This window comes from Manis pentadactyla, chromosome 14 (genome assembly GCF_030020395.1).
Source record: "Manis pentadactyla isolate mManPen7 chromosome 14, mManPen7.hap1, whole genome shotgun sequence".
NCBI classification, from domain to species: Eukaryota; Metazoa; Chordata; class Mammalia; order Pholidota; family Manidae; genus Manis; species Manis pentadactyla.
In genome coordinates, this window is record NC_080032.1 from 24076090 (window position 1) to 24102613 (window position 26524).

Genomic DNA, 26524 nt, shown 5'->3' on the forward strand with positions numbered 1-26524 from the left:
CTTGCTTCCCTGGGGTCTGTGATGCCTGTGGTGAGTCTTCTCTGCCACCCCAAGGCCAACAGTCCCAGCCAAAGGCCCCCACTGCTCCTGAGCCCCTTCCCCCAAGCCCTGTTGGAAATCACGCCCCTTGGGGAAAGGGAGGGTGACCCCTGATGCCTTGTAGCTGAGAACTATGCATGTCAAAGGGCACAGCTGGCCGTGCAAGCACCCACTCTGGGAGCACTCCCCCATGTAAGGGTCCAGTCTGGGCCAGCTTCCCTGAGAAACCATGCTTCTCCCCCAGATCACCAGCATTTACAGACTAGGACAATGCAGGTCGTGGAGGGGGAAAGGTCAGCCTGGGGGATGCCCACCAAGTGGCCTAGGACAAGTGTCCCAGTCCCCGAGCCACAGGTTCCCAGAGGATGGAGATGCCCGGCCTCCAAGGTGGTTGTGAGGAGTAGGTGGGGTCGGGAGTAAAGGTGCTCTGGGACCCAGTCTCCATAAACAGGAAGGGCCCTGAGATGAGCTGGTGGCTGGTTCCTGCGAGGAAAACAGCTTCAGAGAAGAGAAGCAGATTCTCTCCACCTGCTACAAACCAGCACACACTGGCATGAGTCCTCAGTGAGCAAATGTGTTAACGAGCCCCAAAGAGAGAGGCCTTGGGGTCTGCTGCTCGCTTGGGTCAATTACTGTCCCTCCCTTGAGCAAAGGGGCTCAGAGGAGGGAGCGAGGACCAGTCAAGGCTTGGATCCCACAGAACTGGGGTAGACTACAAATTTGGCTGTTAATTTCTTTTTTCCCAGTAGCTGCTAGGAAGCTATCATCAGACACAAATTCTCTTAAACAAAAAGCAAACTTATTTCTCAGGAAAAGCTTCCCTCTTCCTCACAGGGAAACCACTGCAGTGTACCCTGCATGCTCTCAGAGTGATGTGCAGGGAATGGCACCCCATTTAGAGGGGAGTGCGATCAGGTAAGCCTGTGCATGGCTGCTCCTGGGGCCCCTCACGGTCCAGTACCCCCAGCACGGAGGACAGGCCCTCCCGGGGCACCAAGGCCCTGAGACAGCCCACCCCAGGGGCGGGGGCACGAGCCGGGGGTCCTCCGGCCTCAAGAGGGAAGCAGCACATGCTCAGCATGCAGTCCGGAGTGGGCAACACCTGCCAACGCCTGTGGGCAAGTCCCCAGGGCAAAACATCATATTCTGTTAATCTGAAACAAGCCAAGAATGACCTAACTAGAGTGTCCATCAGCTGAAGCAGGCAGAGGGGACCCTGTGGACAGAGGCCAGGGAGGGACAGCCCAGAGGGCACCCGTGGTCCCCTGCTCAGAGGCCCATGCGGGGCAGCTGAGACCCTAAGACGGGTTTTGACACAAGGAATGTGCTGCTTTCTGCCCTTTAAGACTCTGATAAAAAACAACAGGATGAAAGGCTCTGCTATTCATGCCTGGAGCCCTGGCCAAGGCAGACCCTGCAGCCACCTGGGTGGCTTTTCAACCTCAACAAACACACCCGCCAGCTTCACTGTAGGAACTCTGGTTCTAGATAGAATATCAGCGATAAACACATCACAACATCCCACATCCCCAGGTAAATAAATGACAGCACTGCTATTAATAATCCTCTATTTATTAAAAAGGGTCCTACACCTTCACAACCACAGCTCAGGCATGGCCCTGGAGAGATGTGAGGCTAGCCCAGTGGCCCCTTCACATCACCACCAAGCCCACATTTGGCTGTGCACCGTGCAGGCTGCGGGCATCCCCCAACAGCGGGGTGACAGAGGTATTGGGGTGGGTGGCACCATGCGCTCAAGATTCACAGGACATGGCACGCCTACCTGATTGGCATGGCAGTAAATCGTCCTATACAGCTTCTGTTTTTAAAAATAATTATGATACCATAGAGTTCAAGTCAGGAACAGAACTGTAGGGTAATACAGATTGGTGGCCTTACCGTGGCCTGCTGTAACTGACCCTGTTTGAGCTCGGCCTTGGTTCTGTCACCTGGGAGAGCCATGGGGCTTTGCTGTCATGGGATGGGAGTGGCAACACCCTGCCCCCACCCGGGCCCCGGCATGCAGCCAGGTGCACACGGAGATGAGAGCCCAGAGGGGCAGGCAGAACCTGGGGCTGTTGCCAGAGCACCCCGGTTTGTTGGCCCCTTCCCTGGTCCCCAGACGGGGAGGTTTTCTCCAAACCCAGCTGAAGAGTCTGTCTTTCCCACCCATGCCCCAGGGCCCAGCCAGGCAGAGGCAGAGACTACTGGCTAAGAGTTAACTGGTCCAAGGTGGGGCAGACTCTTCTTCCACTTTCAACACATCAATGACCAAGGACAGGACAAGCTCCTCCAGGAACTGAGAGCCACCAGGGGCAGCAGTTGCTGGCGACAGCCGCCCTGCAGCCTGCCAGCCTGTGGGCAGGCAGGGAGCCGTGGCCAGCATCCCACTGGCACCAGGTGAAGCTAAGGCACAGCACAGGCACCCACGGGTGTGAGCAAGTGTGACCAGACACTGCTTGCAGGGAACAAACTTGCATTCATTTCATCTGCATTTCAATCTGCTCAAAACACTATGTGCACTTTTTTTTTATAAAGTTTCCCTGAATGGTCTTGTGTCAAAAAAGTTTTCTTTTCCCAATATAAAACAGGAATGTTACAGACGTAGTAAAAATACTGGGGGAGTATTTCTTCATAGAAACCCTTAAGCAAGAGGAGGAGGAGCAGCTGTGACCGCTTGCTGAGCAAAGTCCAATCACACCGCCCTCCCAAGGCCCAGCTGCAACTTGCCCGGCCTCTGGACGTGGCGGTGGGCCAAGTGCAAACTCCACGTGTGGCTTTGAAGCATCCAGGATTGGGGAAGGTGGGGGGACTGAAGGCCACCCCATCCCACAGACTGAGTGAGCACCTTCTGGGCTGGCCCACCTGAGTGACCCTGACCAGGGGCTGCGGCAGGCTGGGACACAGACAATGTCTCTTGAAAACAAAGTAGAAATGATCAACCGTGCTTATTAAATAAAGCTGCAGTGGGAGGACCCCATTCTAAGTGGGATTAGGGGGAGGCTTTTCCCCCAAACTCATGAGTCCATCAACGCTGTAAGACTTAAAAACCATGCCGAGAGCTCACACCAGCACAACCATGGAGCTGTCACACTGAGGCTGAGCACACACACACCACTGAGGTGTCCAGAGCTGGGGTCTACGTCTACTTACCACTGATCTACAGTCCTAGAATCAGATGGAGGCGCTGGCAAAGCAGCCAGGCCTGGCAGCCTCCCAGGCGTGTGGAACCCCGGCCAGCAGGCAGAAGGGGTCTCCCAGGAAGGATGAGCCGCTCACTGGAGGATGAAGCCTGGCTGGTGTGGAGGCAGCCGGGGCGGGGGTCTCTGGGGGAGAGCTGGCGGGTATGGAGATACAAACTGTGCGGAGAATCCTTGCTGTGGGGGGAGGCCCACACGAGGTGGCAGGGGAGGGTACTGTGACCCTGGGTACGGAAGGGCCTGTCCTGTGCCCATGGCAGCAGTGAACGGTGTGGCTAAACGTCCTGCAGGCACTGGGGGCGGTGGGGGGGGTATGCGCCGTGGCACAACAGATGGGGGCCCACTGGCCTCTGGGGTGGGATAGGGCAGGGGGAGAGCAGGCACAGGCTCAGAAACCCTGGGTGTCAGTGGGACCAGGGCCTGTGGAAGTCTCTGTCCTTTCAGCACCATCTCCTGGAGCTTCTCAATCTTAACTCTGCGCATGTGGGCCAGTTTCCGCTTGCTCTGATAGACATCGATGAAGGAGTCTAGAGGAAGCTCTCCATCAAGAAACTTCTCTGCCATGTTCTGAAAGAAGCAGGAGAAACTGGGTTCCAGGGACAGGTCAGCCGCTACGGGAGGAAGCTTCCTTTACCACCTAGGGCGCAGGGAGGGTCACACCAGCTTCCTCCCAACACCTGCCCCCATCCTGTCTGAGCCGGGCTGACCTCAGGCCAGCCAGCTGTTTGGGAAGAGAGGTGGGCTGGTACTGTCTGCCCCACACCCGCCAGCTTACAAGCTGCTGGGCAGCAGGCCTCGGGAGAGCCAGCCTGAAGGTGCAGGGGGCCTGTCAGCAGCCCTGAGCTGCTGGGTCTCTGGGCCCAGAGAGAAAATGGCTGTGCCCACTTCTGATTCTGTTAGGCTAGCTGGAGGCCAACATTTCCTCCTTTCCTCTGGCTGCATCCTGACAGACTTGCCCCACATGGGGTCAGAGAGAAACCTGCCTGTGCCCATCAGGCCCCCGCCAATCCCCAATGGTTAATTAGACCACGGAGCCATTTCAGCGAGATGCTGCCAGCCCCAGCTTGCTCCAACTGCACAGCTTCCGGCCCTGACTCATGCCCTTGTTGCTCAGTGAGGCCCTGAAGCACTCAGCTGGCCGTGTCCCACAGGCTCTGCCCCACCAGCTGACTCAGCAAACAGTACGTCAGCCCCCTGCCCTACAGGACCAGTGCCTCCTTACAGGGAAGCGCGCATCCTTTGCTCAAGGGCCAGACTGTCCTGTGGCTCACCTAGGCTCATGTGCAGCCTGGCCAGCAGGGTGTGGCACTCACTGTCCCTGCAGAAACTGGGCCTACTGCAGCCCCAAGGCCCAAACCTGGTACCTGTGCCCTGGGCATCCCAGGCTGGCTGACTTTACCTCAGTGTCTTCCTCAATCTTGGCCCCTTCTGCCTGGAGAAGTGCTAACAGGGTCTCCAAGGATGCGCTGCTGGACTGTTTATCTGCAAGAACCAGGAGGCATGATGAGGTGGGGGTGCCAGGCACAGACTCAGAAATCACAGCACTCCTGGCCCTTCTAGTCAATAAGCACCCCCACCCCACCCCCCGTCCCTGCCACCAGATTCTTCCCCACTCCCTTTGACTTTCCAGGAAGCTCAAATTCAGACCTTGAAATTCAGAAGAGGAAGGAGTGCATGGGACTAGTGCAGGAGTTGCCTGGAGGCTGCATCACAGCACCCAGCGTCCCCACCTGTCCTATGCATCTTTTCCTTTGTATTTTTGAGTGATGACTTACATACAGCACACAAGTGTGTGACCTGAATTTCTACCCACATATAAACCCAAGCACCTCACGCCATAAGGATCTAGAACATGTGCAGTGGCTCCCTCAGGCCCACTCCCAGCAACTCCCGCAGAGGTCATGCCTATGCTGACCCCCACCACCTAAGAGCCCTGCCTGGTTCCGAACTGCACACAAGTGTAATCACAGAGCATGGGCTCCAGGCTGGCTCCCCTCATTCAGCACCACGTCTGGGATATCATCCGTGCTGCACGAATGGACTGCAGAAGCGCTGCTCACTTCTTCCAATGCGATATGGAAGTCCATTGTGTAATTATGACAACTTACCTATGTACCACTCAGGGATGGACATTTACACTGTTTCCAAATTTAGCTTTTACAAATAAAGCTGCAGTGAATATTCTTATGCCTACCTTTTGCTAGACATAAATGCCCATTTCTGTTGGGGATCCACCCAGGAGTGAACATGGGTTTTTCATGTTAGCTGGTGCTGCCAAATGACTTTTCCCAGGTGGCTTTACCAGTTTCAACTCCTACCAGCAATGCAAGAGCTCCACACCCTCTCCAGACCTGGTAGCGTGTCTCCCTGCTTTGACTCTTCCTGACTGGGTTTTATGTTCTAGTAAGTTTCATGCAGCTGTGGAGGCAGGGAGCGGGGGTGTCACCGGTTCCACTGTGACCCTCTCTCACACAGATGATTTTTAGCCCCTCAATCTCAAAGCCCCTGGAAAGCTCTCCAAAGCCCTCAGGACTCTCAACAGTGTTCAATTCCTACATCTCTTCACAATGGCTACAAATTAAAGTATGACATTAAAATAAAATGTCCCAGTGATAGATATTTTTTAACTTTGAGAACTTAACCTCACTGGATAAAACATAGCTAAATATCACGATTCAGAAAATTACCTTTTTTCCTATGCTGTTTGGAGAAGGTAGAATTTTGTTTAAAAGGTGGTTAAGTTTCTTTTCTAAATTGGTGACACAATCCTAGATAGGAACTATTTCTTCACGGCATTAATCATTGTCTTAACCTGAAAATTTTCCATAATAATATTTCTTCCCTGGTAGTGCAAAAGCTTGAAAATGTGTCCTTCTCCCAACTCTTTATTCTTGAAAGAGCACCCCCAAAAAGTTACCTAATTTGGTCTTCTTTATCTGATAGACTTCAAACAGAACCTGGAGCTCCTGGTACTTTTGGGTCAAACGCGCTTTCAGCGTGTCCAGTTGGGGCTGGTACAAAAGGTTCCCTTCTGCCAGGCTCCGGTTGCTGGCGAGCGTCATATCTTTGTTAAGCTGAATGCTCTGCGTCTGCAAGGAGCACACAGGATGATGAGAACCAAGTGTGTTATTCACAGGCAAGTCCCCCAAGGTTCCATGCCCCATCCCCAGGGGTCAGTGCTGCTGCTTCTGTGGGCCGGTCGTGGGCTGGGACCACACACAGGAGGCCACCCCCAGCCCAGACTCCAGTCCCTGCAGTTTCTACTTTGGACACTGCTTCCCTCTTGAAGAGCAAGGCGCTTCCTTCTCAACAAGTTTGCAGAACAGGCTTTGTCCCGTGAGTCTCCGAGGCTTTGCTTCAACGGTTGAGCTGTGACTGGAATTCCTTACTACTGCCACTGTGCTTTGCAGAGTAAATAGCTGCGTGATTCAGAGCTAGATTTCTTCCAAACAAATCTCTGCTGCGACAGGGGAAGTTAAAGAATCACTTTTATCAGAGTAGGGCAGTTGGCAGGATGTCATTTCAGGCTTAGAGATCAAACATGGAAGCCTGAATTCCATTTACAGAGACCCTGTTCGTATCCTTCCCCATGCCACGGCCAGCCCCCCAACCCCCGGCCATCTGGCCATTAGCAAGGCTGGCCCAGAGCTGGGGCGAGGGGGACTTATTCCCCCTGCAGGGGTTTCATTCTGTCCTTCCAAGCAGTGACAGACATTATTGGGGAGACAGAGAAGCCCACCAGTGCAGACCTCAGGGGTAAAGAGGAAAAGGAAGGTCTGAGGAAAGGATTAGAAAGCCCTATAAAGTGTAGCAGAAAAATGTTTAAAGACACACACACACACACACACACACTGTAGCAGAAATATGTTTAAAGACACACACACACACACACACACACACACACACACACACACACACACACACACACACACACACACACACACACACACGCACACGCACACGCACACGCACGCACCATCAGCCCTGGACCTCTACTTGCGGGCGGCCGGCTCAGCCTGGCTTTCTGGGTGTGAAGTTTCAACAGCACTGATTCTGTCCGGCTACCTGCCGGCACTTCTCTCAGCAGCTCTTTTCACTCCCACACCTACCACCTCACTTTCCCCTTGATCTTTTCTGCCACCCCACCCAATCTATTTTCGCTGCTACTTCCTTCCTCTTGGTAGTCTGGGTGCAGATTCCTGGCTGTGCAGCTTGGGCTCCATGCCCTCCCCCCAGGCCAAGCCCAGCTCCCAGCATGCACTCACACTCACACTTGCCCACTCACAACACACAGGTGCAACTCAATGAAGAGGACAAAGCCAAAGCCCTGGGGCCATGGCCCCATCAGGAGGCGCTGACCACCAAGCTGAGAGCTCCTGCAAGGAGTTGGGCCCACGCCCTTCGGTTAAGCTAATCTTAGAACTCAAAATAAGGATTTAAATTAAGATAGCAAATTAAACCACTAGCCTAACACTATAAAATTAGTGCAGTAGAAATACTCTTGGTGTCTTGCCACTGCTTTGGGCAGCAAGGAGAATGTGGGGCTGGGAAGGCCCGGTGTAGTGGAGTTCCCAGTACTGCTAGGTTTCCAGAGGCCCTGGGAGGGGCTCCCTTCACTCCCACCTTCCCCGACCAGCCCCCCCACCATGGGCATTGTCTCCCAAGGTCCTGCAGAAGTCTTTCCTTTCCCTTGATTGTTAAGCCATTAAAAGAACAAAGATTAACAAACCATTGTACAGCCCCTCTGGAAACAGCTCAGTGGTCTTTAAAACCAAACCACCATGAGACCCAGAAACTGTACTCCTAGGCTTTTATCTACAGAAACAAAAACTTAGGTTCATGCAAAACCATAAATATTCAGAACAGCTTTATTTGTAATAGCCCCAACCATAAAGCAACCCAGCTGCCCTGCAGCCAGTGGATGGCTCAACGGTGCTGCCCCCTCAGCCTGGAGCACTGAGCCACAAAAAAGAGCCTCCTGGTGACACACACCCGTGGCAACCTGGAGAAAGCTCCAGGGAATTAATCATGCTGAGTGAAAAAAGCCAACTCACAGGGTCACATGCACTATGATTTGTGTACACCACATTCTTGAAATGGCAGAATTACAGAAATGGAGAAAAATGGGTGCTTGGGAGAAGGAAGTGGCTGAAGGACGGCCTGGAGGACCCTCCCGTGATGGAAGTGTCCTGCTGCTCCGGATCCTGACTGGACACACCCGTGTCTGTGCCCGGGGGTAGACAGTGGGGGCAGATGAGAGCTTTGCAAGACGTCACCACTGAGGTAAATGGGTGACAGGTATATAGCCTCTCTGCATTTTTTACAAGCACACGGAATCTACAGTTACCTCAAAACTTAAAGTTTAATTATAAATAAAGAAACTGCTGGTCTCACGTGATGGATGAGAAGGGAGCAGGTGTTCAAGGCCACAGCCAGGCCCTGGGCTCCTGCTCCCAGACCCACTGCCCCATGCACCCTGTCATCCTGACTCAATCAATTCTTTGCTCAGTAAATATTTTCTGAGCAACTATTTGCGAGCTCCTGAGTCAGGCCCAGAGAGCCAACAGGGACAGGAGCGCTCCTATCGCATACGAACTCAGGAGTCACTGTCAGTGGAACAGAGCCCATCACGCCAGGGTCGCTGAGGTGAGCGGGAACCTGGCCCTCAACAGCCCCGTCCCAGCAGTTCTGAGAGCAAAGCAGGCTCTGCCTTCCTCAGGCCTCTGGTGCTCAGGTCTGCTCGGCTCCACCTAGTGCCTCATCTTCAGAGGCTTCCCTGGCCATCCAGTCTGAGCTAGCAGCCGCCCTCTGTCCCAGCGCCCGTTGCTCTCCAGCCACTAACTGCAGTCAGGGTTATTAAATCTTTCTCCCACCAGAACACTAATGACACAGCCAATACCCTGTCGTCTTTGGCATGAGAGGCACCTAGCACTATCATCCACTCAGTAAGGATCTGCTGAATGAATCAGAGAGCTTCCTCCACCCCCTAAAAAAGCCAGTCACTGAGGCCAGACCTGGCAAATAAGGTGGGTAACGAAATGTGGAGGTAAGAACAACAAAAAAAGCTGTGTTTGTCAAGCAATCAATGACCCAAATCCATTATGCAAGACATGGTACAGTGCTCTGAGACTGAGCCTATGGGGGTCTCACACTGGATCGAAGGGTGACCTGGCAGGGGTATCTCCCCAGATGTCTGGAGTAAAGCCTCTACCACAAGCCCCAGCGTCCAGGGACGTGCAGGGGGCTAGGTCTGCGAAGCCTCCCTTTACAGCAGGGCTCTCAACTCTGCTGCACATCAGAATCACCTGAAGTCGGCGCCAATCTGAGCCCCAAAGCCCAGGCCAAACCCACATCAGCCAAGCTCCCCAGAGGATGCCCAAGCATGCCTATTTTTTCCAAAGCTCCCCAGGTGGTTCCAATATACAGCTGAGCCACTGCTTCAGTCTCACCATAAAATACATCTGTAAATAAATCTTATCCACGTAGGGCTGAAGTCAGGTCAAAATCACTTCTACGTGTTAGAAAGTCCTAGAAGAGAGTAACACAAGGGAGCCCAGGCTGTAATCAAAACGTAGCTCTTCTGCACAGGATGCACAAAGGCAAAGTCCAAGTCGCCAGCCAGCCAGAGGCCAAATTCAACTTCAACCACCAACCACTACAGTGGCTGCGCCTTTTCATACCTTTTGGGTATTCAGATGCTTTTATGTAAATAAATGTCAGTAAGTTCTTAGTGGCCACTTAGGCCTCCCACTCCAGGGCCAACAGCCATGACACATGTGCTGAGGGGGAGGAGCTGCTTTTTGTAAGCATCTGACAAAGCTTTTCACACACCCTGTGGCCCCAGAACACACCTGACACCACATTAGATGTAAAAAAGAGACTCTTTCCTCCTCGGCATTCCTTCCCATCATTCCAGTTGAGAAAAATGGGGAGGAGACAGTCAGCCTTGTTCTTTCACCTGCAAAGCAAAGGTGAGCTGCAGGGACTTGGGACCCTCTCCATGGGGACAAGGCCCAGGAGGCAGCCACTCTGGGCGACATGCAGCCGGACCCTGCACCTCCTCTCAGATGGATTCCAGGCTGCGGCCACACCTGCACAGTGAATCTGAGAACGGGTGGACGGGCCCGCTGTACTTTAGGAACCATGGCATGGAGCCTGAAACTGAAAACTGAACACAGTGTCGCCAACCCCTTGAGGGTCCTCAAGGTCCTTTTAACCATAGAGAAATCTTCAGGAAATAATTTCTCAGTGGTAAGCGAACATTCTTTCATTAATGTACTCAGTTTTTCTGCTCCTAACTGAAGAAAAATTAGACACTTGATAGCAGGATCCCGTTTATAGTTACTTCTGCCCATCCATCTATCCATGAGCACAGAGGGCTGTCTGAAAGACATTTTCCTAAAGTAAATAGCAGCAAGATTTTTTTACTTTCCTTTTTACTGTATATAATGCTTGATTCATTATAAGATGCACTATTAAATTTCTGTATAAAACTTCTAGAAGTCACTTTTTAATAAGAATTTTTTAAAGGCCTGTTGGTATTAGAACCAGAAGGGCAGAAAGAAGCTCTAAGGAAATAAGATGGCTTTGTTTTAAAAAACGCAAACAAGGTATTTTACAATGCTTGTTCCCACAGAAATATGGAGATGCCTTTCTCTGTTGGGATGCTTCCATCATTATGAAGTTCTGGCACAATGAACATTCTACCTCAAAAGCGTGTCATTATTTATGTATTCATTTCGGCTGGCAGAGAGTGGCATAAAAATCAAGTTGGTAAGAAAGAAAGAGATTTAAATTCCCCTCTGAATGACATATGCAATGTGGGGCTCTCTGGGACAGGATGGAGACAGCCTGCGCCCCGCTGGCCAGCACCCAGTCAAAGGTCTGGGTGTGCTGTGGATGTTTTCCAAACCAGACACTTCTACACTGTGAAGTTCTAATTCAAGCTGGCCGGTCTGACTCCATCTGTAATTATAACTGTGCCTTCCTAAGCACTATGAAAGGCAAATCTCTCCACATTTCCAAGGTAAATCTCTTCACGGAAAAATGCTCAGGGCAGTCCCTTACACCCCCTTTACACTACTATACAATCCTTATCAAAACAAAGTAAAAACAAGATTGAATTATGTTAGCAGATTTCAACAAATAAAGGGAAATTCTTAGTAGTACTGGAGGTCCTTTAAAGAGAAGGCCATGTGGAGATGGAGGCAGACTAGAGGGAGGCAGCCATGAGCCAAGGAGGCCAGCAACTATCAGAGGCCGGAAGAGGCAGGACTGGATTCACCCCTAGAGCATCCAGAGGGTGTAGACACCTTGATTTCAGACTTCTGGTCTCCAGAACTGTGAGAGAATGAATACCTCTTGTTCTAAGTCACTCAAAAACCCAGTAAGTACTTGGAATATGGGCTGGGTTAATGTAAGATAAAGATACAGGTATGTCCCTCCCCTGCCACCAAGCTCAGAAGGCCTAGTACTCATGTGAGACAAACAATCATTTTTATTTAGTAAGTAACCATCTTCCCCGGTACATCAATGCTCTTTGCCCATGACTTTGCTTCTGGGCTGGCTCCTAGCCTGGAACACCTTTCTTCCCCAAATCTCTGCACAAAACTGTCCTAATCAAGACCCTGGCAATGGCTTTAAGCCTTTTCTCTACTTCCTCAAGCCCCACACTACCTTGCTCCCTAGATCACTGGGTGCTCTGAGGCATGACCTAACTGACGTGTAATTCACACACCGTGCAAGTCCTCCATGGGAATGCTCACCTCAGGGGTCTCAATGCCTCACAGAGCACACGTCTGCACCTCTGTGTTTACTCTGTATTGTAGTCACGGTGTTTGTTCATTCGTCTGTTTATTCATTCATCCAGACACAGGTTTTTGAGTCATCACTATGTGCTGGCAATGGAGACAGGAGTGGACAGAGAGATGGCACCCCTGCCCTCACAGAGTGCACGTCTACTGAACACAGACAGTCACACTAATGATGAGCCACCACTGCCTCATGGAGTTTTAACTCTCTTGTGATGGAATGCTTGTAGTGGGCTGAAGGTGGCTTCCAAAAAGACATGTCAGCATTCTAGGCCTTGGAACCTGGGAATGTGACCTTACTTGGAAAAAGGTCTTTGCTGATGTAATTAAGGGTCTGGAGATGAGATTGCTCTAGGCTATCTGGGTAGCCCTGAACCCAAGGACAAATAAATGTCCTTACAAGAGACACACACAGGAGAAAATAAATGCAGAGGAGAAAGCCATATGGAGATGGAGGCAGACTGGAGGGAGGCAGCCATAAGCCAAGGAAGCCAGCAACCATCAGAGGCTGGACCCGATTCTCCCCTAGAGCATCCAGAGGGTGTATACACCTTGATTTCAGACTTCTGGTCTCCAGAATTGTGAATGAATAGCTCTTGTTTTAAGCCACCGAATTTGCAGCAGTTTGTTATGGTAACCCCAGGAAACTGCTGGAATCTTCCATCTATCCTTGAGATCCACTCTCCATCTTGCTCTGTGCCCCAGGTGCCCACTGGCTGAACCACAGCAACCACTCAACAGGCCACTAGCCTTGGGGGTCACTGTAGGTGGCCATGCCCTCCCCAAGACCACATCCACAGCAGCCCTCTCTTGCTCTCTGGTTCTTGCTCTGTCCCTCAGATCTGCTGGCAAGAAGTGCAAAACTGTGGCTAGTCCTGCACCAGCCCTGGGGGTCTGCACCCACCACCCCTTGGGAAGCACACCTTTATTAAACGCCCCTCAAGCCCCCCTTGGCTACATGCCCCAGTCTGCCAGAAGCTTGATCTAACTGGAATGGCTTTCCCAGTGAAATAAAATGACATTTGAGCTCACACTAACCCTTGTGATGAGAACCCTGGGTGCCTCTTAAGAGCAGCACCATGTCTCATTCATTCCCCAATGCCCAGAAGCTAGCACAGTACCAGGCATATCACTGAATACTTGTTCAATGGAATCTGCAGGATCTTGACTGCAGGAGCTCAGGCTACTCTCTCTCAGTCTCTTGTTAAAATATTCAAAGCTTCTGAAAATGAGCTTCTTTAAATGTTCAAAATAAAATTTTAAAGAGTAGATTTGTAACCAGTAATCTCATGGTTTAAAGCCTATTATCGCAACCAACCAGATGCTGATAGAAGAGGAACTGCAGTCTTCCTTCCCACAGCAGCAATAGTGGTTTGGGAGTGAAATGTGAGGGAAAATAGTCAAGATTATGAGGCAGTTGATTCAAAGCAAAAGCAGCCAGTACCACAGAGAAACAGGTACACAACATACATAAGGAGACATGTCAGACACAAGGTGGCTTTAGCTAAAATTCAGCCCTCTCCCACCTGAAGAGCATATCAGAATGTGACAATGTTGTGACTGTGGTAGCCTGGAAGCCACTATAATTTAGTTATTTCAGCTATTTTTATAAGTCCCCCACAAACTTCAGTATCTCGACCATAGCTCACCACAGCCACAACAAAATGTTCCAACATGGTGGTTCATTCATTCAAGAAATGCTTAAGCAGCACCTCCACCTGCCAGGCTCTGGGGACACAATAACCACAACACACTCAGCCCCAAAGATCTTGAGTTCCGACGCCAAGACTGCACACAGGCCCTGGGAGCTGCTCAGAGCCCAGATCCCAGGAGTGCCATTCACTCTGCACTGCATTCCCTCTTCAAATAAAAGTCTCGACAGAGAAAAAGAAAGGAAAAAAACCCAAACCAGATGTGAATTTGAAGACTTAAGTAAGACAAGCTGCTGGTGGTGATCTGAAAACTTCCCTCTTGTTGGTACCTTAATTTCAACAGTGTTTGCTAAGGCTTATTGAGCACTTACTATACGCTTGGCACCGCACCCCTTCTCTTCATGCATTATCTCCTTTAATCCTCTCAGGATTGGGGAGACAAATTCATCCCCATTTTACTTAGGAAAAAGGAAATACAATCTCAGGGAGGGCGGTTTCAGAGCCCACCAAAGTCACAAGTGCCAGTAAGTAACTTCAGAGCTAGGATATTAAGCATTCAGATATTCTGTCTCCAAGTGTGTTTGCCACATGATTGTGCCCTGCACTTTGCCACACAATCCACTCTCCGCTGCACAGAATCTAGTCTACTGTCAAGTTCCAACAATCATCTACATTTCATTTCTATTTATATCTTTTGTTAACCTTTTCACTGAGGATATTTTCAAAGACAAAGCAAAAGTACAGAGGTAAGTATAACAGATCCCCGTGGACTGTTCTCCCAGGTTCAACAATTAGCCACATTCACCGATCTTGCTTCATCCATACTCCCCTCCTTTTTTTCCCCCAAGTATTGGAAAGCAAATCTCAGACATCATATCATTCTACCCTTAAAAACTTTAATATCTACCTTTAATGTGTAAGAACTCAAGAACTCTAATGCCATAATCACATTTACTAAAATTAACAATAATTCGAAGGTAGTACAACACAAAGTAGTGACTCTATAGAATCTGACTACACAGATGGACTGTGACTGTAATGGGGTATGTGGTGGGGACTTGATAATGGGGGGAGTCTAATAACCATAATGTTGGTCGTGTAATTGTACATTAATGACACCAAAATTTAAAAAAAGAAGGAAAAAAATTAACAATAATTCTTTAATTTCATCTTCTCCATGTATTGGCTTGAATTCTTCTATAATGAGCTTTTTGCCTCATCTGAGTATCTTAAATAGTTTATACAGGAAAAGCAGGATAAATGTTTCACACCCCCACTCCTTTAAATCAGCTTTTAGGAGACTGTGTAAATGCTCAAGCATCCTTCAAAAACCACCAATAAGCTTTTGGGGGAGATGTCCTTAAATAACGTATTTTTGTTTTTATGTCTCAATTAGCTGCAGTCACTAATCTTCCTGATGCTTAAGCTGTCCATGGCCATGGGAGACACTACAAGCTGACTCTTAAGCTAACACGCTCCGAGGGTTTGACACATTCACCGATCTTGTTTCATCCATACTCCCCTCCTTTTTTTTCCCCCAAGTATTGGAAAGCAAACCTCAGACATCATACCATTCTACCCTTGCTCTCTGGTAAAACAAGATGTCCCAGACCCATCTGTATATTTGCCTGCCCCTGACCCAGAGTGGCCCTTCTCAGAGAAATACTGGTTCCTTTTGGTGGGAAATTAGTTTTGATTTTGATCAATTTTTTCGCCAGATAAAATTAAATTTAAAGTTATCTACGACACAAAGATGAAGAATGAAACAAACCTCGGCGTTTGTACTTTTCTAATAGTGGAGAAGGTTAGGTTGCATTAAGACTTTAAACACAGCAGGCTTACAGGTTAGGTGATGAAAAGGCTGTGACTGCATTTAATCTCATCTCCTTTTTTGGTGCTATACTCGCTCTAGTTCACCAATTAATTTTAGGGCACACTTCTCCAAAGTCTTCAGGCAATTGGAGTCTGGACTTTAATATGACAGGCTAGGTTATTAGGAAGCCCAAATTCAGCTTCTATTCCAGGCTTAGACCTTCACAGTGACTAACTCATTTCAGGACAGCCTTCCAGCTGAACATACGGTTTCAGGTGGAACCTGTCATCCAAGCTTGCAATGCCCCAGAGGTGAGCTGCAAACACAAGCTAACGTGACTTAATTCAATCCATATGTTCCTTGAATTTTAATGAAAAAGCTTGAGTCTCAGAGCTGGAACGTTTAACATGTTAACAGAATCAAAGATCTGAAAATACAAAAATGCAGTGAACGAAATGTAGAACATTATGAAACTGTTCTAAAATACAACAATCTCGTGGGCTGTGTGAAACCATCTCCAAGGCTACAGCCTACTCGGGGAAGGGAATTTACCAGCTGCTTATCAATTAACCCACCAAAATACCCACTTAACAAACAGAACATATTAGATTAATAAAGACTGCTATTTTTTATTGAAGACATCAAAATCCTTGCCCAGATGAAACTTGCTGCCCACAGAAAGTAGCAGGCAATGGGACGTAGACAAGAACAGTTCCTTCCCTAGGGAGCTGGCTCAGATCTTAAACATTAGTTATGTTACTCACTTTAAGTGCAACTGACCACAGAAATGCAAAAAGCTAGGCTCAAAAACAAAAGCACTAGTCCCAGAGACATACAATTTGATACTTTTCTAGTTCTGGCAGGCTCAACGTACCTTGAGTGGGTGTTTTCATTTTCTTTCCTAGAAGACTTACTTTCCAATATTCAGAGAAAAAAGAAAACAAGATCTGCCTACTTTTTGGACATACGTGAATAACAGTGTCAATAATAAATATAATAATAGGTGTGACTGGTTCTGATAACTGCCACATGCTATATAAATGCTACTCTCCTGTGTCACCGGCCTTGCAGTACCTGGGGGCTCTGAGTGGCGGAGGGGAGGGGAGAAGAGCAGAGGTAGGATGGACACTCAAACTGATCACACCATTACCTGTCATTGTTCCTAGTCTTCTAAAAGCAAGGGGTTTGTCACACTTGGCCCTACCCTAGTCCTAATGAATCAGAATCTCAGCTAGGAGAGCCACAGAGAAGCCTTCAGTTCATATTATGAGACCCGGTTAGCTGCTGGCTGAGCATTTGGGTTAAAGCAGTAAACCACTAAGACACACAAAATTTTCAAGACATACATCTGTCCATTTTTTTCTTTTAAGACAAAGGTGTTTTCTTAGAGAAAGTGTACACTAACTCAAGTTCTAAAAGTGCTTTTTGGCCTAGATGACATCCTTTCAGGTAGAGAATTTAAAGACACTGAGCAAACAAGATGTGAGCAGAATCCTTGAGTTCATCAATTTTTCCCCAACTTGTCTCCACCAAATTCACTAGCACATTTTTTAACTAGTGAATCACCTTATATTAACTGCTTCCAAAGCACTCAGCTTAGTTTTCACTCAGGGTTGTCAACTACCACAGGAATTAATGAAACTATTTAATTACTATAAAAAATAAAACCAGAATAAACAGGTCTGAGAGCCAACACATTTGACTCTAGGAGAGTAATGCAGTGTGGGGGCAGAAGGGCTCAGATACCTAATCCCAATCATGGGCAGGCATCAGTCATTGTATCTGATGTCGAGAATGGTGAGTGCCAGTCAGTGGAATGCTCTGGTTAAGTGGGAAGGTCAATTAATAGCTTCTGCTGTAATTTTAAAATCCAGATCCCTCCTCTCCTCCCCAAAAGACAGAAGCCTAAGGAAAACAGAATTTCTACCCTCTGCTTTCTTATTAGCTTCTGGCCAGGCCAAACCACCAAAGCATTCATTTGTTTAGTAGTAAGATCTTAGGGGTTTTTTCTTCTCTTCTATTTCCTTTGAAACCACAACTTAAAAGAAACGCATGTATAAGAATTTTCAGGGATAATCTTTACACAGGCACAAATAAGAAAATGCCCATCCATGTGGGTCCTGGATTTATATGGATTAAGACTACATCTTTTGACAATTTTGCTTTTACATTTAAAATATATCATGATACAAACTTTTCAATACCTGACTCAAAAATTTAGTTTAACAGATAAAATTTACTCTCACATGACTGAAATTATTCACCTATTCAGTATGAGAAAATGCTATTCTAATTATAGGATTTTTTTTTTTGAGTCCATGGGTAGAGAAAGGGGAATTAGTCAAAGGAGAATCTGTTACTCTAAATGATTCTACTTATATTTCATAACAAAAAAACTGCAGTTACATCTGATATAGGGAATTAGAGGCTCTAATTAAAAGACTACTTAAGATTTTAAAAAAAATTAAATGTTGGTATTTTAACAGACTTATGTTAAAATCCACATGATGAGATATGCAGCCAGTAAGAAATCATGTCATGTAACAATATTCTGTTGTCTCATAAAAAATAAGACAATGCTCAGAGTATAACTTTGGTAAAAAAACCAACCCCAAACAAAAAACTTTCTATACAGAATGATCCCAGTGGGGGAAACACAGAAAGAAAATATATGAAATGTCTTCTAACAGTGTTTCTCTCTGGGTGGTGGTTATTACTTATGGCTGTATTTTCTTCTTTATAGTTTTCTGTATTTTTTAATTGTTCTAATAATAAACATGTAAAAATCTTATTTTTAAAGATTTGGTCATTTGGGATCAGATATTACAAACACCATCTACTTCCCCACCTTCCTCAGCAGAGCATGTGAAAGCGTGACGGCCTTTGGTGAGACAGGACTGTCATCAGGAACGTCAGGTAACCACGGTGATGAACCAGACCCCGTGGGCTATGGCCGCAGCTGGACAGGTTCATCCCCTCAACAAGCTTCCGGCAAAAGCATGCCCTGGGGAGTCCAGTCCCATGATGCCTGCGACGTCACAGTTTGGGAAACACTGCAGAGTTTGCCCCTCGAGCTACACACACACCCTGGCCCTGGAGCCAAGCAAAGCAGAACACCACCACACCCCTCTCATTTAACCACTGGTTTCCCACATTTACTTACCCAGAACCTTTTAACGTGATCACCACGAACATCCACAGAATCAGGGCTCTGAGAGACCACTACCCCGAGTCAAATGGCACCAACCCCTCCGTTAAGGGCCATCGCAGCTCCTGGGCACATCTCACTGCCGCACTGCGTTCCACAGTTTACTAACAGTACCTCATTTAGTCCTCAGAAGAACTCATAAGGACGGTATATATGATACTCCCATTTATTTCTTGATGGTGTTATTGGTTCTACTAGAATTTCCCTACACCCTTTAAAAATCTGCCACTGACAGATGATTCTGGCTGCCCAAAGACCTTGCTCAGCAATCACCTTTCAGCCTTCTAACTGAGCGCCCTGCTTTCTTATCCCCCTTACGCATCCTGCCCTGGCTGAACCTGTGTAAATCTCAAGTATGCCCACAGCACTCTCATGCCTGAAATCCCCCGGTGGCTCCCAGACTGGAGGATCCAAGCTCCCTCACACAGCATCAGAGGCCATCTGGTCTCGGCCAGTTCCTCTGGCCTCGTCCCCCACCACGCCCTGCCCTGCCCTGGTCCCTCCAGCAAGGCCTGTGATATTTGGGTGCCCGCACCCTCTCTAGACTTCTTTCCTCTTGCCTCTGTCCCTGCTGCCACTCCATGCCTGCAAGCCATTCTCCCTCATACCTGGTTGACCCATCCCTTGAATCACAGCTCGAGTCATCTCCTCCAGGAAAGGCTCCCTCTGATCGTCCCCCAGCCCCACAAAGACTTGCTGGTCTCTGTCCCACGTCCCACTCGGGCGTGCCAAATCACTGTGCTTCACACATACGGTGCTTTGTGAGATGGCCTTGCGGGATCCTGAAAGGGGAAAGCTACAGCGCTTGGAGGTTTCACATCCCCAGGGCGCTCCACAAATGCTGAGTAAATGAATAAACTCCCTCAACCTCAGCTGGCTCACATTAATGAAAGCTGCTGGCTGGCAGCAAACATTAATTAGCACGCCCTCTGTCCCTCCACCAACCCAGGTGCTGGGCTATGGATTTGAAAATAACCTCGAGGTGCTGTCAGCTAACCTTGGTGATAGTAAAAGATTTGATTTGAAAGAAACATTAACTATGACACTGCTTGTAATATAACAAGCTGTTCAAATATCTGCTTTCACATAAACTCTTTGACACAGTAATGAATGTTTCTCACAATTCCAAGAGAAATACTTTAAAAAGCCTGTTCTTGACACACTACAATATAAACTGGTGACAGTAAAGCTACATCCAACTCTGTACTTCATTCTTCCCTATGAAGAAATTCTACAAAGAATTTTCCTCTCTTTGTACCACTGGGTAAGATAGTTTTCCTGAATAATGATGGAATCTGAAAAACCCACACAGTCGAAGAAGGAAACAAAACCAACCAGAACTCCTGTCTCAGCACGCTCAGAGCCAGTGATCACATACGTGAACAGTGGCTGACACACAGGTTGTAACAGATAACCCGGCACTGTGTACCTCGCATAATCTCCACAGCAACATTCTGCTAGAAATACTGTGATAAAAGCCAAATACAGGTCTTCAATTTATAATGGAATTACATCCAGATAAACCCATCCCAAGTTGGAAATATCAGAAGCCAAAAATGCATCTAATACACCTAACCTACTGCACAGCATAGCTCCACCCAGCCTACCTTAAACATGCTCAGGACACCTCCATAAGCCTGCAGTAGGACAAAATCATCTAACATGAAGCCTATTTGACAGTAAGGTGCTGAATAGCTCTGAATAGCTCACATAATGTACTGAATGCTGTACTCAAAGTGAAAAACAGAATGGCCATATGGGTGTGGGATGGCAGTTGGTGTGTTGCAGTGGTCGGTGGCTGACCAGGGGCCTCAGCTTGCTGCCCTGCCCAGCATCACAGAGGGGATTGGCCTGCAGATCGCTAGCCAGGGAAAAGATCCAACATCAAAATCCCACAGTTTCTGGAGAACACGTACTACTTTTGCACTATTACGAGTCAAAAAATCATTGAGTGAAATCATCATAAATTGGGGACTGTCTGTAAATGACAGAGTTGTATTAGCTCAAGAGCACATCAATTCTGCACAGGAAAAATGAGGTAGCTTGGTCTACTCCTAAGTTCCTTTCAACCAGTGTGACGCAGCGCAGGAACTGTAACAGGATGTCAACCTGCCTGAAATACAAGGTCGTCGGGCTTGTTTCTCCCAGTCCTTCAATGGCACCTCTTTCCCTCTCCCAACCCACCAAGTACTCCCAGTGGCCTTCCAAACTTTAAATTCTCCTTGATTTCCACAAGCACTTGGAGGTTGCTGGCCCCCAAATCTGTATCTCAGCAAACTGCTCCCAAGCTCCAGAACCACACTTCCAACTGCCTGCAGAGGTGGTGAAACTGCTCTGCCTGCCCCCATCACGGGCTAAGGCAGCCCCACCTCCCGCCCCTGGCCCGCTCTCACCCACATCCCTTCCAAGCCACTCTGCACACTAACTGCTACAAACAGCACAGAAACTCACTGTTACCGAACTAACTGCCATCGAGCTCACACCCTGGCACTCTGCCCTCGCCGGCCTTCCTTCTTGTCATTTCCCTGCTCATGAGCAAACTCAATCTGGCTAAAGCAGATGGTAATTCACTAGTCATACAACCTGTCCCGTGCTTTCCTGCTCTGTGCCTGTGCTCGTGCTGTCACTTCTTCCTGATCGCAATTTTCTCTGTTAAAATCCTTACAGAAATGAGTACCTAATTCAAGACAGTGGCTTCCAGGATGTGTGTGCATGTGTGTGCGCACACATGTGCACAAGTGTGTCATGCCCAGGAGGGAGGATGGAGGACTTTTTACTGGGTTGGAAGTGTTTATTTCCTAAGCTGAGTGGCAGTGACAAATGTCATTCCATTACTCTTTGCCCTCTTACAGGCATTACTGTAGTTGATAATTTATTTTCTTAAATCTTACCCACCTATCAAAGTCCATCTCTTGCACTAGGAACCTAAACTAGCCAGGGAGCCTCTTTTCATCTGATCTTAAATGTCATTTACAATTCACATGGGGCCTTTCTCTCTTTTTAAAAAAAAAATTGTGGTGAAGTGCCCATAACATAAAATTGACCATCTTAATTACGTTTACGTGTACGTGTCAGTGCCCCAAGTACGTACATTCATGCTGGCTGTGCGGTCATCACCATCTACCCCAACGTTTTTCCTTTTCACAAATCAAGCTTCTCTACCTCTTATTATACTCTCTTGTACTGTAGCTGTGTACTTTCCTTCCCCAAGTTATGACATAGGGATTATGCCCTACTCATGTTTCTATCCTTTACAATGCTTTGCACACAGGAAGCACTCCACAGCTATGGAATTGAAATCGAATCTTCCTGAAATGGCAGCAACGATACTATGCCTTTTAGTTCCAGCATTAATAGCTAACAGTAACAATTTACTGAATTTTCTCTCTATGCTTATCTCATTTAATCCACCCAACAATCTATGATATAGGTTACCATTATCTCTTTATTTTTTCAAACCCCATTATTTTCAACAAGGAAACTAGAATTGGAAAGACCGAATACTTGCCAAAGGTCACACTGCCAGTATCAACAGCCAGTTCTGTACTATATGACCTCCACTGTGCTTTTAATCAGCGCAAATGAGGTAGAGAGCAATTAGAAAAGTTACCAGATTTCATCTAAGCCAGTCTAACAATTCTGAAAATCTCTTCAAAAAGGGGGCTCGCCTCTACTGAGAGCCCCCTCTGTGAGGCATATTGCCTCCACCCACTCTTCCATTTAGCCTCACGAGGCCCCTCAAAGGCAGGCACAGGGACTGTCCTCACTGCAGGGGAGATGCTGAAGCACAGAAAGTTCCAGGAGCTGGAATAAGGTCACACAACTCTCAGCTGTGCTCTTTCCACAAAATCTTGATGTCTCTTTTTTAAAAAAGATAAAATCAGATAAAATTAAATTTCAGGAAGTATTCCTGGGCCCAGTAATTTTTTACTCAAGAGTTAAAGCAATTAGGCCCATGGAAGAGAAGACAACATAAAAGTGCAAGTTTTTATATATACAATACATAAGTTTATGTATACAGTAATGATTGTACAACACAAATACAACCAAAGTCTAGTAGTAGGCACTCAAAGAGCTCAAATCTTAGCTTCTAAAAACCAGTCCCACCAGCGTTCAGGGCTGTGTTAAGGAAGCAGTCTCTGGGTTTAAAAAGCAAGGTCAGTATCAATGAGCCACTATGATTCATGCAGTAGTTTTGCAGCTCCACACAAATCACACCAGAACACGCCTTAGGGAAACAGCCTCTTCCAGACTAGACTCTTTCCACCAAACAATCTGTTTTTCAGACCCTCAACATTTCTGTGTGCAGGCATTTTCACTTGCCACAAGCACAAAGACCCCACTCAGCCTTTCCTCAGAAAGGACACTGGCCAAAGTGACCCAAGAGATCTGGCTTAGCTGCTTAATCCCCTAAGCGACAATTCCTTTTAAGGGAGTGCCCTGCAAAGTCCAATGGGGTTAATGTGTATGGACAGAGAAAGGCACATTCCATTGCCGTGTAAAAATAACTTTAAATAAAAATAAAAATATGTGCATATGAAACATCAGGTCACAGCAGAAGAAGAGAGCCTATGATCACTGGGGACATACTACATAACGGGGAAGGATAAACACACAGGCATGGAAAATGAGGTCTGTAGCTCTGACATGATTTTAAAGTCCTGAGCTGCACTAGAGCTCATACACCACAATTAAAACAATGTAAGTGTGGTGCGATGCACAGCTGTCTTTAAACCTAAAAGTGAATGCCTTCAAAACCTAGCACTTCCCAGTTGCCACAAAATATCCCCTCAGGCTCAAAGAAGCCTTACTCTACAATTTAAAACACTTCCTTCAGTCAATTAAAAAAAAAAAAGCCTTTGGTTCCAGTTAGATTCTACGCTGTGGAAGGCCTGTACATTTACTGTCTCATCCTAGACCTAGTGAGATACGGAATCATTTTGACCATGGAAGGTATAAAACATTTTTTAGCCTAATGGCAGATAAAAATTAACTTAAAAATTTTTAAATAAGACTCTATTAACTTGTCAGGATGATCTGGTATTAATGATTGTCAGTAACCTTTCTAAAATGAAAGAACAACAGATGATTATTAATGATGGCAATTACTCTTCATGGAGCACTAACTATATGCTGTGTTAACATGCACTCTCTCACATAAACCTCACATCAACTCTATGAAATAAGTATTATCAAAGCACCCTTCCCCATCAGATACTCAGAGAGGTGAAGTGACTTGCCTGCAATCACACAGCAGGGAAGCGCCCAAGTTCACCCTGGGGCATAAGATTCCAAAGTCTGAATGTTCTTTAACATTAACACCGCACTGTTAATGTTCCATTTGGTCAAGAGTGCACAGTTCACAAAGTATTGTCTTCTACTGTGTCTCAGAACCGTCCAAAAATAAAACCAACGCATAAATATCAACAGATGAGTGAAGCTACCATGGCCAAAATTTCAGTTGTTCATGTTATACCCGCTCCTACGAACACAGGCCACACAGGGCGAGGGCAACAGGATTTGCTAAGTGTGACTGTGGGTAGGTGAGCTGCCTGGCTAAAGGTAGTCTGGACTTCATGTTCCATTTCCTTGTTTTAAAAGCACTACACCCTGAAGAACAAACTACCATTGAGTAATTTAACCGGAATTATGTGGTCTAATGGAGTGCAGTCAATAAATCCTCAGTACTGTCCAGGGTGCTCCGGTAGGAAGGTCACCTTTACTCCAAAATCAGACAAACAAAAAGTTCCTGCCAGAATAATTTGCTTTTCCCTTAAAATACTAATCTCCAACTTCCTAGGTACAGGAAACAAGCGGAACTGCCCTTCACAGCCTCGGAGTCAGCAGAATCACCACCTTCTCCACAATCTTCCCTCCACTTAAAGGCAGTTTATTTCTATGAATGTGCCACCAATATAATCACTGTGTTCTTACTGAAACAGAACAGCTACATATAACAAAATAACTTGTAGGTGGTGTTACACATCAGAAAAACACACCTATCATTTTATTATTAAACTAGAAAGATGCCTGCTGACAATCAACAAAAGTTCTCCCAGCAACCAAAAAGCAGAGAAACTAAGCAAAGATTTTCTTTCTTTGGAGACATGAAACTCTAATTCAGTCAAGAAAGATGGATTTTTGTCACTTACTATTCTCTAAAATGGAAAGTGCCACATGGAGACCAGAAACGGTTTAAACTGCATTCCCAGAGCAACGTTTTATGTGCCAAGTTACAAAGCCTATGAATACAAGGGGTGTATTAATGGAAAGACTGATACCATCTTACTACAGTGGCCTCTCTGTAGCTCAAGACAATGATCTGTTGAGGGTTTTCCAGTGATTTTGAATGTGCAACCTCCATACAAGCCCCCTTTTAAGGGGCTGGCTCCATGCTGAACAATCCCTCCCAGGAAAGAAAGCCAAAAGCCCGCACTCGGGCTTCTGGGTGAGAAGCTCAGCCGTGTAAGCGTGGGAAGGCTCAGGCTTCGGAGACAAAGGAGTGGGGGGTGGTAAATGGGCTGGGGGAGCTAGAACCAGCCCAGGCCCACCTGCCTGGAGGAGACCCAGACTCATAGGATGGGACGTTCAGAGAAAGAGTTCAAAAGGGTTGAGAGAGAGAGCAGGAAGCACACACTGCAAATGTGGTCTGTTGTGCCGGTGAGCAGACCATGGCACAAGGAACAGACTGAGATAACCAGAACCAGGGTGGGCACATGCCTTCCGGAGGCTGGGCAGGCCCTGGACTATCAAAGAGCTGGGGGCTGCCTGTCAGCCCCCAAGCCCCTGCTTATCTCTTCCCAGAAAACAGTCCCAGGCACTCTCCTTGGCCTAAGTAAGGTAGGACCCAGTGAAGCAAAGCCACCATACTAGAATTCCCACATTCCCTCCTTCTCTAGAGGGGGAGTCAACTCTTAGGGAGAAAGGTATCCTGCGGCCACCCTCAGGCCCACCTTCAAGCCCAGGGCAAAGAGCCCCCTGGGATAACTCTACTAGGACCACTTCCAAATGTAGTCAGAGCGCGTAGGGCCCCAACAGTCTTGGGAACCAGCTTGTCTCAGAACTACCTCCCACACTCACTACAGACCCTCAGCTCCCCCAGCTCATCTTGGAATTCCCCAATTCCCTCCTAAGGCTCATTCCATAGTCCAACTCGGTCCCTCAAAACCTAGTCCCAGACCCCAACATCTGCCTCAGTCCCACGCACTCCTCAACCTTCGCAAGCCCCCAGTCCCTCCCTGCGGCCACTCGGTCCCAACCACCCCTAACCCTCCGCTACAGTCCTCTCTACTTCTCCAACCCGGCCTCGACACCCCCCGACCTCCTCCTCGGCCCCCCGACTCGGCCACGGCCCTCCACGTCCCCAAATGCCCATGCCGGGGGCCCAGTCCCCTCCTCCTTCCCCGCCAGGCCCTCGCCCCAGGACCCAATCAGACCCCCAAGCCCGTCTCGGGCCGCTTTCCCGCTCAGTCCCGCTCTCGGCCGCTCTCCCCGAGCCCAGCCGAAGCCCTCCCATTTCTCGTCCCCTCCTCTGGCCCCTGCAGCCCGCCGCGGCCCCCGGCCCCGCGCGCCCCTCTCGGGGTCGCGCCGCCAGCCCGCCCGTCTCACCTCCTCCATCTTCTGCACCATCTCCGTCAGCTGCCCCTCGTCCTCCAGCAGCTCGTTCAGCTGCACCAGCGACAGCCCGGCGAACCGGGATTCGCTCCCGGCGCCCGCCATCCTCGCGTCTGGCCGCCGCCGCCGCTCCGGCCGCCAGAATCCCGCGACCGGAAGCGCCGCCCTCAAGGCCCGCCCCGGGGGGG

The 26524-nt window shown here is 48.0% G+C and overlaps 1 protein-coding gene and 1 long non-coding RNA gene across 2 annotated transcripts; one reads left to right on the plus strand and one right to left on the minus strand.

Annotated features, from left to right (window-relative positions):
• The first annotated feature begins 37 nt into the window (after window positions 1-37).
• On the plus strand, window positions 38-2569 carry LOC130680810 (uncharacterized). Its single transcript, XR_008993856.1, has 2 exons — window positions 38-954; window positions 1622-2569. It is a non-coding gene; the product is annotated as an uncharacterized LOC130680810 (long non-coding RNA).
• VPS37B (VPS37B subunit of ESCRT-I) lies at window positions 1594-26524 on the minus strand. The gene is made up of 4 exons (XM_036922045.2): window positions 26331-26524; window positions 6157-6328; window positions 4639-4721; window positions 1594-3806 (listed from the first exon to the last, which is right to left on the minus strand). The coding sequence occupies exons 1-4, from the start codon at window positions 26439-26441 to the stop codon at window positions 3315-3317; spliced, it is 858 nt and encodes a 285-aa protein (XP_036777940.2). The 5' UTR covers window positions 26442-26524; the 3' UTR covers window positions 1594-3314.